The 14,086-nt window shown below is 39.9% G+C and overlaps 1 protein-coding gene across 1 annotated transcript in view; it reads right to left on the bottom strand.

The window, feature by feature from the left end:
- The window catches only part of TSNAX (translin associated factor X), a 32,116-nt gene extending 18,637 nt beyond the window's left edge, over positions 1-13,479 (bottom strand). The window contains exons 1-4 of the mRNA XM_043596307.1: positions 13,309-13,479; positions 12,756-12,860; positions 9,336-9,450; positions 5,977-6,107 (exon numbers count right to left, since the gene is read on the bottom strand). Coding sequence (XP_043452242.1) covers positions 5,977-6,107; positions 9,336-9,450; positions 12,756-12,860; positions 13,309-13,324 — 367 coding nt within the window. The 5' untranslated portion in view covers positions 13,325-13,479. The remainder of the gene's footprint in view (positions 1-5,976; positions 6,108-9,335; positions 9,451-12,755; positions 12,861-13,308) is intronic.
- Between the last annotated feature and the right edge of the window lie 607 nt (positions 13,480-14,086).

The raw sequence follows: 14,086 nt of genomic DNA on the forward strand, positions 1-14,086 counted from the left end.
TAACCTTATGGTATCAAATAAAATATCTGTCAGCAAAAATTTAAGTCCCAGATACCTCTTTATTGAACTGCTTTATTCCTTAACTTTAAAAGAAAAAAAAAAAAAAACAACTTTTGTTTCCACTTAAAGAACCTCATTTTAAGGACTTACTACAGAAAAGTGAGATGTAGGGAACCCTTAAAATTTTAATCCATACGTAGCTAATCTTCCAAAAAAATGACAAAGGGGCCCCTGGGTCGGTTGGGTGTCTGACTTCAGCTCAGGTCATGATCTCACAGTTTTTGAGTTCAAGCCCCGCATAGGGTTCTCTGCCATCGGCCCCGAGCTGGTTTCAGATCCTGTTCCCCCCTCACTCTGCACTTCCACCGCTCGCCCTCTCAAAACAAAAAAAAGAACATTAAACAAATTTTTTAAATAAACTGACAAAGAAGAGACAGGGACCTAAAATGAAATATGGTGCTTAAAATAATCCTCAATGATACACTGAAGTGGGAAAATCTAAAGATCGCTCCCATTTTATTAATGCCCTACCTAAGCTCTTTCCAAGAGTGCAGTGTTTCTTTCCTAAGAAACACGACTGATACTCCTCTGGCCTTTTTTTCTGCATTTCTCTGTTTTGTTCTATGAGCGAAGTGCAACTTTCTAGTTTCTTTTCATATCACTATCCATATGGTCCTTGCTCTGGTTTAAAGTCTTTCCTTACACTTTACTCAGTGATGAATGAAGAACATACCAAACACATCACTGGGCCAAATCAAGCAGATCTACAATGTCCCGCCAGAACTTTAAGTTGCCTGGGTTCGTAGGGCTTAACCTTGAACTAACTTGAAATTCAGATCTAAATACATCATCACATGACAACGCACCAACACTGTGAGGAAAATATGCAAGTTTTTACCGAAGTGTAAAAGTTTTAAGCACGGATTGAAGTCAAAGTGAAGACAACTGTAGTCAGCTTTTAGTATATGTATTATGTTGCCATGAATTTTTATGAGATAGGCTTACTGCACGATGTGACAGAAAAATGATCAAGCTTATGGAAGTTATTCCAACTCTTGCCTCTAGTTACCCAAGTTAATCGAATGTTTAGAAGGTGTAGAATGGGATTTGGTTACTCTGATGCAGGAAGACATTAGACCATACTGCTTCTTCAGATCAAGGACTTTCTAGAAACTGAGAGAGATCCAACTTGCTCCCCAGTACCAACTCCACCACCTAGTACAGTCCTTGAGATTATACACGCGTGCCTATTTACGCATAGCAGGACCACCGTGACTGAAATCTGCCTGCCATGGATCTCTCTAGTGTGGTCAAAGCTACTACTCCAGCTCTAGGGGAGGGAACAAGAGCACTAAGTCACTGGCACTCCTCACGGCAGTATACTACTCACGTATCAACAAATGATAAATACCACTCCTCCTGATCTCTAGCCACGAAAAGACCTACAACATGTCCGTGGCCTGGAAATGCCACTTTTGGATTCCAGTCAACCCTGAGCACTGACAAAGGTCAACGTGCTGGATGTCTAAGCTTACCTCCTCCCCAATCCACTTCCACTGGAAGAGGCAGATAAAAATTTCAGGAGATCAAAGAGAACAAGGCAAACGTTGCCGCAAACGTTATCTGCCCAGCCTAACAACTAGAAATGTCAGGGTGCCCAAGAGAAACCTCACCAAAGGGATTCTGACAAAGGACGTCATTAATATGAATGGTATGGCTGTTTTCACTAAACATGGCACATATTTTCACCACAAGACTGCCATGAAGGGTTTTTTTTAAGTTTTATTTATTTAAGTAATCTCTACACCCAAAGTGGGGCTCGAACTCACAACCCTGACATCAAGAGTCACACACCCTTGACTAAGCCAGCCAGGTACCCCTGCCGTGAAGAGATTATTGATGTGATTTCCCAATACAAAGATCGGCTCTGGAAAAAGAACTAAGAAAATGTCAACAGTGACTTTGTAAAAAAAAAAAAAAAAAAAAAAAGAGAGAGTTAAAATTTATATATAAGCTGCATAAATCTTAAATATAAATCTCAAATGTTTAACTTAATGAATTTTTACATACGTGTACAACTATGTAACACCACCCAGCTAGAAACAAAACATTTCTATCACTCCAGAAGGTTCCCTCATGCCTCCAGTCAGAAACGCCTGCCCCCAACCTCTAACCCCTAGATAACCACTATCCTGCCTTCTAACTCCCTAGATTAATGTTGCGTTTTTCAACTTTACATAAGTGGAATTATACAGTATAGATACTCCTTTGTGTTTGCTTATTTTGCCCAACAGAATGTATGTGAGATTCATACTTACTGGGATGCATGTTTCTCATTTTTTATTGCTATGTAGTATTACACTGTACAAATATACCATCATGTACTTATCGACTCTTCTGTCTGGGTCATTTTTCAGTTTCAGAATATTATGACTACAGCTGTTATAAGTTTTCTTGCCTTTGTCTTTTGGTGACACAAGCCTCACTTTTATTAAGGGTACATATCCAAAAGAAATCATACAGTAGGAGCATGTTTTTAGCTAGATACTGCCAGAGTTTTTTAAAGTATATTGTCAGTCTCAGTGCATCTGGGTGGTTCAGTCGGTTGAACACCTGACTCTTGATTTCAGCCTAGGTCATGATCCCAGGGTGATGGGATCAAGCCTGCTTGGGATATTCTTTCTCTTTCTCTCTCTCTCTCCACCCCCCCCCCTTTGCCTCTCTCCCCCACTCATGCTCTCTCTCTCTCTCTAATAATAATAATAAAGTGGTATCATCAGGGGTGCCCAGGGGGCTCAGTCAGTTAAGCATCTGACTCTTGACTTTGGCTTAGGTCATGATCTCACAATTCTTAAGTTTGAGCCCTACATCTGGCTTTGCACTGACAGTGCAGAGTCTGCTTGGGATTCTATCTCCTGTTCTCTCTGCCCCTCCCCGCCTGCTATTTCTTTCAAACTAAATAAAAATAAACTTAAAAAAAAAAAGTGGCATCATCAGTCTTTATAATTAATCATGCCGGTGAGTGAATAGTATCTCATTTGACTTTACTTTGCATCACTCTAGGCAATAATGCTCAGCACCTTTTCATAGGCTTCTTAGCCATATGAATATTCACTTTTTTTAAGGCCCCTGTTCAAGTTTTTTGTCCATTTTTTTAAAATGGAATCTCTAGGGGCGCCTGGGTGGCGCAGTCGGTTAAGCGTCTGACTTCAGCCAGGTCACGATCTCGCGGCTCGTGAGTTCGAGCCCCGCGTCAGGCTCTGGGCTGATGGCTCAGAGCCTGGAGCCTGTTTCCAATTCTGTGTCTCCCTCTCTCTCTGCCCCTCCCCCGTTCACGCTCTGTCTCTCTCTGTCCCAAAAATAAATAAACGTTGAAAAAAAAAAATTTAAAATGGAATCTCTACACCTAACATGGGACTCAAACTCATGACCCAGAGATTAAGAATCACAAGCTCCACCAACTAGCCAGCCAGGAGTCCCTGTCCATTTTTAAAATTGCTTGTCTTTTCATTGATTTGTAGGAATTCTGTATATGTGTCTTTTACCGAACACATAAATGTAAACGTCTTCTCTCAGACTTCAGCTTGCCTTTTCAACTTAAGAAAAGGAGGTCTGATAAATGATGTCTTAATTTTGATGAAATTCAATTGATCCATTTTTCCATCAGCAGTTAATGCTTGTGTCATTTTTTAAAATTTATTTTGAGAGAGAGAGAGAGAGAGAGAGAGAGCGAGCATGAGCATGGGCATGGGAGGGGCAGAGACAGAGAAGGAGGGAGAGAATCCCAAGGAGGCTCTGCACGGTCAGTGTAGAGCCCGACACAGGGCTTGACACGGGCTCGACGTGGCTCGATCCACAAATTGTGAGACCATGACCCGAGCCAAGACCAAGACCAGATACTCAATGGGCTAAGCCACCATGGTGCCCCAATTTTTTTTTAAGTTTATTTATTTATTTTGAGAAAGAGAGAGAGCATGCGTGCACCCATGGGCAAGTGAGGGAGGGGCAGAGAGACAGAGAGAGCCCCAAGCAGGCTCTGCACTGTCAGCACAGAGCCCGGTACAGGGCTCAAACTCACGAACTGTGAGATCATAACCTGAGCCAAAACCAAGAGTAGGATGCTTAACCAGTGACTGAGCCACCCAGGCACTGCAATGATTGTGTCATTTTTAAAACATCTTTTCTGCTACAAGATCATGAAGATATTATCACTTTTTCTTCACGAGGATTGTCTCAGCTTTTGCTTCACCCATCTTACCGATACTCCGATCTTCTCTCCGAGCCGTGCCGAATCTGTCATGGTCAAGGTCGTGCCACATGACAGTACAGACTGAGTTCATTAAACCTTTTCCATTATATGCACTATTACTTAAAAAAACAAATCCCTGGTAGTAAATAACAATGACAGAAATATACTATAATGACTCTTCATTAACTGTTTATCACTTCAGTTTCTAGTAATACACCCCAGCTTTAACTGAGGTGAGCAGGTACTTTCTTTCACTAATATCAAAAGATATTTCAAGTGGTTGCCAGAGGCGGGAGATGGGCAAAATGGGTGAAGGGACTCAAAAGGTACAAACGTCTATAAAGTCCTAGGGATGCAATGCACAGCATGGCAACTATAGCTAATAATATTGTATTGCCTACTTAAAATGTGCTAATAGATCCTGAAAGTTCATCATAAAGAAAAATAATTCTGTATGTACAGTGATGGATGTTAACTAAACTTATTTTGGTGGTCATTTCATAATATATACAATGTACACCTAAAACTAATATAATGTTATATGTCAGTTATACCTCAATAGAAAATACACACATACACACACACACACACACACACACACACACACACACACACAACAGGTGACCCTTGAACAACATGGGTTTCAACTGCAATAGTCCATACATACGTGGATTTCTCAATAAATTAGTACAGAACTATAAATGTATTTTCCTTGTGTTTTTCTTAATAACATTTTCTTTTCTCCTACTTTATTCTAAGAACACAATAAATACACATAATATACAAAATGCATGTTAATAAACCGTTTACATTATTGGTACAGCTTCCAGTCAACGGTTGGCTATTGGTAGTTAAGTTTGGGGAGTGTCAAAAGTTTTATGTAGATTTCTGGCAGTGCAAGGGGTCAGCGCCCCTAATCCCAGCATTGTTCAAGGGTCAACTGTACATGTAATCATTGGGCAACAACAACAAAAGACATCTGAACATACTACAGATTGACATTTCTGAAAACAAGTGAAATTATAAATGTTCACCCTAAAATTGGACATACACTGAGCAGATACCACATAAACTCATTTCTCATGATGAAATGCCTGGAGTTCAGTGGAATCTGCTATTTGATAGAAAGAACATATAATTTCACATACTTCTATAATTCAACCTTTGAATTTGTGTTTCTTAATTATACAGTACCTCTCCTGTCAGTGAACTCACATTAAAAAAAAGGTTGAAGAGAAAAGAACCAAGCACTTCACTATTTATGCGATTCATCTGTATATATTTGAAGTGATTCGTGTTTATATAAAACCCAGTACTATCTTAAAATTCCACTATGGAGTCGTCCTGCGAGATGTTTGGGTCCATCTGGCTAGGTGATACATTCCCTGAAACTGAAGCTTAGAGCCACCAGTAAGATATCCCCATAGTGGGAAATGCAACGTGCCTTGTCTGAATACACCCTATGCCCTCAAGGCTAAAGTTCACTCTGTTAGATCTTTTTTCAATTACTTTATTAAGAGCTATCGATGACTATTCTACTCAGAAAAATAAAGCCAATTTAATGTTTTTGGATTACCTTTACATTATTATGCAGAAGTCCCAATTTTTAAAAGCTAATAATATTTCACCAAGTGTCAATTAAAATTAACGCAACCCACACAGAAATCATGTAACACACTGGTTTAAAAAAAAAAAAAAAGTTACCATTGACGTGAACCTGGACTTACCTGTGGTAATGGCTCTGTGAAATTGATGCATGTCTTCTCCTGAGAGCTCCTGGGCTACTTGCAAGATCTTTTGTCTAACACCATCCAATTTCACTTCTGATTCTGTCAAAATCTCTTCCATATCAGGAGCACTATAATCAATATACCAGCCAGATGCTTTGTTAGTGAAAAACTGAAATCATCTAAATATCAATAAACAGGGGCACCTGGATGGCGCAGTCGGTTAAGCATCCAACTTCGGCTCAGGTCATGATCTTACAGCTTGTGAGTTCCAGGCCTGCGTCGGGCTCTGTGCCGGGCTCTGTGCCGACAGCTCGGAGCCCAGAGCCTGCTTCGGATTCTGTGTCTCCCTCTCTCTGCTCCTCCCTCCCTCTCTCCCTTTCTCTCTCAAAAATAAACATTTAAAAAATTTATAAAAAATAATAAGTATCAACAAACATAGGACTGAATTAATATTGTATCTGGATGCTCCTAACTCAAAACCATAATTTTATTTTATTTATTATATTTATTAAAAATACATAAAATCAGGGGCGCCTCGGTGCCTCAGTTAGTTAAGTGTCTGACTTCAGCTCAGGTCATGATCTCATGGTTCCTGGATTCGAGCCCCATGTTGGGCTCTGTGCTGACAGCTCAGAGCCTAGAGCCTGCTTTGGATTCTGTGTCTCCCCCTCTCTCTGCCCCTCCCCTGCTCATGCTCCATCTCTCTCTCAAAATTAAATAAACATTAAAAAAATATATGTAAAATCAATTTAAGAAACAAAACAGATGAACATGTGGGAAGTGGGGGGGGGGGAGAAGAGAGGGAAATAAACAAGAGACTTAGAGAACAAACTATGGGTTGATGGAAGGAGGTGGGTGGGAGATGGGACTACATGGGTGGTGGGTACTAAGGAGGGCACTTGTGATGAGCACTGGCTGTTTATGTAAGTGATAAATCATTGAATTCTACTCCAGAAACCAATATTCCATTGTTTGTTAACTAAAATTTAAATTTAAAAAAAGAAAAAAAATTAAAAAATCAAATCAAATCAAAATATGTAAAATAAAAAAAAAAGTAAAATCAGGGGTGTCTGGCTGGCTCAGTCAGTAGAGCATAGGACTCTTGATCTCAGGGTCAAGAGTTCAAGCCCCACATTAGGCACAGAACTTTAAAAAAAAGTGCATAAAATATGAAATCTGCTCACTGACAGTAGTTATCTTTGGTATTATGACTGACTTCTTTCATTCGGTATCTTTATTTTTCTACAATTTATTCTGAGGATTACTATTTTCTAAGTTTACTATAATAAGAATTTATTATTTTTGGTAGAGAAATCCTTACAAGATGACTTTACAAAATAACATGGCTTTTTCTAAAATATTAAGATGCTCTGCCACAGTTCTGTTATTTCTTTAAACCGATGAATATTGATGTCAATTGTTTTTAAATTGCAATATGTATTGAAAAACTGTTCATAATTAATCAAAACAGTGTTGCTTCTTCCATAAGCTCAAGTTCAAAAACAATTTAATTTCATTTCATAATATAAACTGAGAACTCATTAAAAAAAACAAGCAAAAATTTTAGTCAGGTTAAGATGAAGAAACGGTTAACAGTGCCTAATTCCAAGAAATTTATGTATGGCAAATTCACTTCCACTTAATAGAATAAAAACTAAACTATTAGAGAGTTATCTTGAAAGTTGCAAATGAGTGAATAGAACACTTCAGTAATATTTTTAATAATAAAAAATGGTAAATTATATTTGGATTTCCCTAAATGCTTTATAAGATACATAGTGCAAATCCTTCTAGGGGCATTTGTAATTTGTAACAATCTCTCCCTGGGCATTGGTGGGAAAGGCACTTTTTTTTTTATTTTTTTTAATGTCTTATTTTATTTTTGAGAGAAAGACAGAGCGCAAGCTGGGAAAGGGAGAGAGACAGGGAGACACAGAATCCGAAGCAGGCTCCAGGCTCTGAGCTGTCAGCATAGAGCCTGATGTCAGCACAGAGCCTGACACGGGGCCTGAAAGCATGGATGCTACACTGACTGAGCCACCCAGGTGCCCCAGGGTGGGCACTTTCTAACCTCACGTAAAACAGAGAAGCAAAGAAAGCTGATAAATGAAAAAGGATGCAAACAAAGAAGCAAAGATGAAAGACGAAGATACTCAGCTGCATTCATAAGAAATTCCTGAATCTTTAAAATTTATTTTCCTCCTCTGCTTAGGCTAGTTTAAGCTGTTTTCTTTTACATACATACAGCCAAGGAATCTAGGATATATACAGAGCCTACGTAGAAAAATAAAATAACAAAATCCTACAGAAAGGAATTTCAAAGAAAAGATGTCTCAGAGCTGTAGGAAAAGGAACTTTCAAAAAATTAGTCAGTAGTATCATATGCTGCAAAAATGTAAACTAAGAGTATGTACTAGATTTAGCAATATGAGGGTAACAAGGGCAATCTCAATAGCTGTGAGGCAGAAAAGCAGATTGCAATGAGTTGGAAAACGAATGGGAACATAAATAAAGCAGATTTCCACATTTATCTAATATTGAAATTTTGCATATATCACCTAAGTAAAGCTTTAACGTAATAAGCTCTGGTAAATCACTAGAAATTTAATATTTTCACAAACAATACCTGTATCACTGAGTGCTCTTAACAACACAAAATTCCTAGTTGCTCTGAAAATAAGAACTTTCCCTTTTGGGGAGCCTGGGTGGCTTAGTCAGTTAAGTGTCCAACTTTGGGTCAGGTCATGATCTCATGGTTTGTGGGTTTGAGCCCCACATTGGGCTCTGTACTGACAGTGTAGAGCCTACTTAGGATTCTCTCTCAAACAAAAATAATATAAAAACAGGGAGGGGGACAAAACATAAGAGAATCTTAAATATGGAGAACAAACAAAGGGTTACTGGAGAGGTTGGGGGGGGGGGGGATGGACTAAACAGGTAAGGGGCATTAAGGAATCTACCCCTGAAATTCTTTTAGCATATTGTTGCACTATATGCTAACTAACTTGGATGTAAATTTAACAAAAAGAAAAAAGAAATACCTATTTCCTTAAAAATCAGAAAACCAAAAAAAAAAAAAACAAAACGATTCTCTCTCTCTGCTCCTCCCCCACTCACACTCACTGACTCTCAAAACTAATACTTAAAAAAAAACTTTCCTCCCTATTCTGATTAAAATATTTATTCTTAAAATCTTCTTGCTGCTAACATCCTCCAATCCCAGTATTCATAGAATAAATCACAGAATCTTCTAACAGCTAGGTACTGTCCACTGAAGTATAAAGCATTACAAAGTACGTACATAACACATATCAAAGTGTATGCCACTGGAACAAATTTTAGAGATATTTACTCACCTTGTAATTCTATGGAGGAGAAAAATTGTCCTTTTACTTTCCACAGTTATATCCCGACTAAGTTTCACAAGTCTCTCGTATTTGTCATGTCTTGCATCAAGTTCCTGCTGAAATGCTAAGAACACATTATTACAACCATAAGCATGCATATTCTATACTTTGAGCCTATCAAACATTGTTGATAGGCACAATAGAGCAACTATTATTGTTATTAGGCACAACAGAGCAACTATTATTTACTCTATTTAACTCTTATCTACTTACTCTTAAACTATTCACTCTTATTTAACTATTATTTACTCTATATATAAGATATAAAATATAAAAATAAAGAGCAAATCATCTCATTTACTTTTAAAGTATTTGGAAATTACAGACTGTGTTCTTTGAACACAGGTATGCTTTAACTGGGTTTTGCCACTCACAGCCTCACAATAAGATGTATATACTGTAAAAAAATACCCCATCTAGTAAACATGAGATTGTTATCACAGAACTATCACACAGGACTTTAAAAAATTCCTTCCAACTACCTAAGTTACATAACATTTTTAATCACCTTGTTTTAATCATATGCAATATTATCTCCCCCTCAAAAAAATTGATTTCATTAAAAAATTAAAGTTTTTAACTTTTAATGATATCAACTTTCTGAATTTCCAAGCCCTAGTCACTAAAATACCCATAAACCACTTAACTCTTAATTAATAACCGCTTTATTTCAGAAGCATTGTTACCCCAAAGACCCAGCAAACTGCCTGCCCTATAGGGAGCACCCAGATGTATTTTGCATGAATTAAAAAAACCCAAAACTTGAATAAACTATTTTTTTTTCAATGTTTATTTATTTTTGGGACAGAGAGAGACAGAGCATGAACGGGGGAGGGGCAGAGAGAGAGGGAGACACAGAATCGGAAACAGGCTCCAGGCTCTGAGCCATCAGCCCAGAGCCCGACGCGGGGCTCAAACTCACGGACTGCGAGATCGTGACCTGGCTGAAGTCGGACGCTTAACCGACCGCGCCACCCAGGCGCCCCTTGAATAAACTATTAACCAAATAACAGGCTGACAAGAACCAAAGACATCTGCCCTTTTATTATTGAGATTATAATTAAGTTCGGATTTTGTCTACTATTTCAAGACAATAAAAAGTTTTTACTTATTATGAACATTAATGACTACTGTGAGTTAAATACCATGAATACAAAGTTACATAAGACAAACCCTATCCTCGAGCTTAGTCCAGTATAAGACAAAACTGTAAATAAGTAAATAAAATACACAATAAATCTATGTAAAGGTTTGGGAAAGCAGGGTCCACATTCTTCTTGTTCACTCCTAACACATACTAGAACATGATAGATGATCAGTATTTCATGACTGAATGGATGAATGGATAATTAATAAATGTAGTATCTGTCAATAAATTTGCTTGAGAGAAAAATCACAAAGGCTTCAAAGGAAGAAGCTACTTGAGCGGGGTCTTGAGGAAAAAAACCACAGTTCACCAGATGGACAATGGGGGTACCAAATGAGAAGCAACCCCGAGCTTAAAGAATTACATGTGAAAAGGCACAGAAACATACAAAAGCAACATGTGCTTGGAAACAAGCAGCTCTGTGTCAGATGTGCCACAGAGTATCAGGCTGGGGAATAGGTGGCCCATTGCAGGTTTTCCACTGTGTATACAGTCCTATCAATACACTCTCTAATCAATCACAAGTGGTCTTATACCTCTGAAGATCACTGTAAGTGCTGTGGTGGTTTTAAAACATGCCTGCACATTAAGGAGGGAACTTGTTGGGATGAGCATTGGGTGTTATATAGAAGTGATCAATCACTGGGTTCTACTCCTGAAGCCAAGACAGTGTATTTTTTGAGAATAAAAATAATAATAATAATAATAAAAAAGATGTGGTGTATGTATACATACACATACATACACACACACACACACTCTCTCAATGGAATACTACTCAGCGATGAAAAGTAATGAAATCGTGCCATGTGCAACAATGTGGATGGAATTGGAGGGCATTATGATAAGTGAAATTAGTCACAGAAAGACATATCGTATGATTTCACTCATATGCAGAATTTGAGAAACTTAACAGATGAACATAGGGGAAGGAAAGGAAAAAGAAGATAAAAAAGAGAAAGGAAGGCAAACCGTAAGAGACTCTTAAATACAGAGAACAAACTGAGCGTTGATGGGGGGACAGTGGGTTAAATGGGTGATGGGCATTAATAACAAAGGGCACTTTTTGGGATGAGCACTGGGTGTCATATATAAGAGATGAATTATTGGGTTCTACTCCTAAACCTAAGACTATACTGTACATTAACTAACTTGAGAACGAATGAATGAATAAAATAAAATATGCCCACAAATTATTCCTTCAGTAGGTGGAAACTAATTCCCTTCCCCTTAAATATTAAGTTTTTAAGCTGCTTCATTTCTAAGAGAGGGTAGCAAAAGTGACTATGTATCATGTCTGAGATCAGGGCATAAGGACACTATGGCTTCCTCCTTGCTCTGACTGGGGGAAGCTAGATGCCGTAACATCAGGACCCTCAAGTAGTCCCATAGAGGAGACCATGTGAGGAAGTGAGAGCTGGCTGTTGGCAGAAGGCCTAACTTGCCAATTGCTGTGGATCCTGCAGCCCCAATCTAGCCTTCAGATGACTACAAGTTAGAATGGACAGCTCAAGCCCTCTCAGGTTCCTGAACCACAAAAACTGTAAGGTATAGGAGGGTGGCTGGAGGATACAGGGAAGGAGGATTTTGTTTTAGGGTTTGTTTTGAAATAAAGAGCAACTTGACCCAGTTAAAAGGACAACTGTGAAAAAGTACATACATACACATAAACATTATATATACGAATAGTATATACATAACACGTATATATATGATTTACTAACAGAGTTCCCACTCTGCGCAAAATGTTAAGAGTCAAAACAAAAGTGTGGTCCCTGTCTTCAAAAGTCTGGCTGAGAAAACAAAACCATCACATGCTTAAAAGTTATTAACTACATATATATATGTATATATATACATACATATACACATACACACACATATATATACATATATATACACATCTGACGTTTATTTATATATCAAGTACACAATAATTTTTAGTTATATGGCATGTCTGATGTTAACTGTTTACCTGTAGACCTGTAATGAAAAAAAAAAAAAAAAAGTCAAGACTTCAGTAATCTCGACTTTAATGGCAGACCTAGCACCATAGCCAACCTCCAGGAAAAGTAAAAGATTCACACACCCACATCTTAAATTCTGATGGGCTGGTTTTTTGTTTTTTGGGGTTTTTTTGCGTGCACAACATGTCTAAATTATCCTTGTTACAACCTCTTTAGTTCTCTTCCCTTCGTCAACTTACATTACAGAGAACTTACATTTGAAGGCCAACATCACAGGTGAAGATGAATTAACATCCTTCCCTTCTCTTCTCTGGTTATGTGGGAAATTGTCATGCTTCCTTTTCCTGAACCCTCCTGATCCTTATGTAGAGAAGGAGAAAAAAGTTGGACAGGGCTCTTCCACCAACAAGACTTACAACGTAACGTCAGCTAACCCCTTCCTTCCTCTTAAACCAGCGTCCACGGGGCTCTCGCCTTAGAGGCTTTCCCAGCGGACTCGCAGAAAACCAGCCTTGCTTTTTCTCCCCAAACCTTCAGCTCACCTCACTCAGGCTTCCACCAATGGCTTCCCTGATCTGGCACAAGGTGGAGCAATTACCGAACTAAGATTAAAAATAACAGGTCTTTAAGAAAAAGAGAGGTGTCAACAGGACCAATGTGGCCGGGAAATCACCGGGGCCGCCGCCTCCCCGAGCCTGCAAGGGGAGAGGGCATCCCTCAAGGGTGAAGAGAGGTGGAAAATCCGACAAAAAGGATGGAGATCCTCCCCCTTTGAATAAATAACGCCCAGTGCCGCCGAGGACGCCACCTTCTTTGCTGCTCATGTCGTCACGGCCTACGGCGAGATGAGCGGAGACTGAGGGCCTTGGAGCCAGACGAGTGCGCAAGGTGCCGGCCGGAGACCTGCCGAGGAGCCCTTTGCAGCCGGCCGACGTCTACGCACTGGCCGGAAGCGCGCGGCTGCAACCACTCACGCCTCTCCCTCCGCCCTCGCACACTTCCGGCCTGCACGACGGCCCCCGCCCCCCCGCCCCTGGCTCCGCCCCGCGCACGGCCCGGGGACCTCGCGCCCGCGCTCTGTTGTTGTGCCTGCCCTCTGCTGTGCCTGAAGACAGAACGCCTTCACACACTTCACTGCATGGTCTGTTAATAAAACAGACGACGGAAGCGAGGCGTGTGTGAAAGTCGAAAGAGGCGGAATATGTACGTGATTTTTTTTTTTTCCTCCAGGCTGCCTTGGAACACCCCCGCGTTTCCTCCGTGTGGACCCAGCCTTCCGCGCGATGAGTAGTGGGGATTGTAGTTCGCCCGCCGCTGCTGGCCCTGCGGCTGTCCCGACCAGGTTATGAGGAAGAGCGAGCCCTCGATCACCAATGGGAAGGTCTTTTCAGCCTCGAGGCCGAACCTTGGGGAGTTGGGAGTTTACACTTTCCATTCCTGGGCGTGACACCTGGAGGTCAAATGATGGAGATATGAAAATCAGTAAGCGTTCTGTCTGACGAGGGCAAAACCCGCCTTCTGCGCTCCTCCCCCTTGCTCCCCACTTGTCTCCCCGTTTCTGCCCCCTTCTCCGCCCGGTCTCGCTT

This window comes from Prionailurus bengalensis, chromosome D2 (assembly GCF_016509475.1).
Source record: "Prionailurus bengalensis isolate Pbe53 chromosome D2, Fcat_Pben_1.1_paternal_pri, whole genome shotgun sequence".
Lineage (NCBI taxonomy): Eukaryota > Metazoa > Chordata > Mammalia > Carnivora > Felidae > Prionailurus > Prionailurus bengalensis.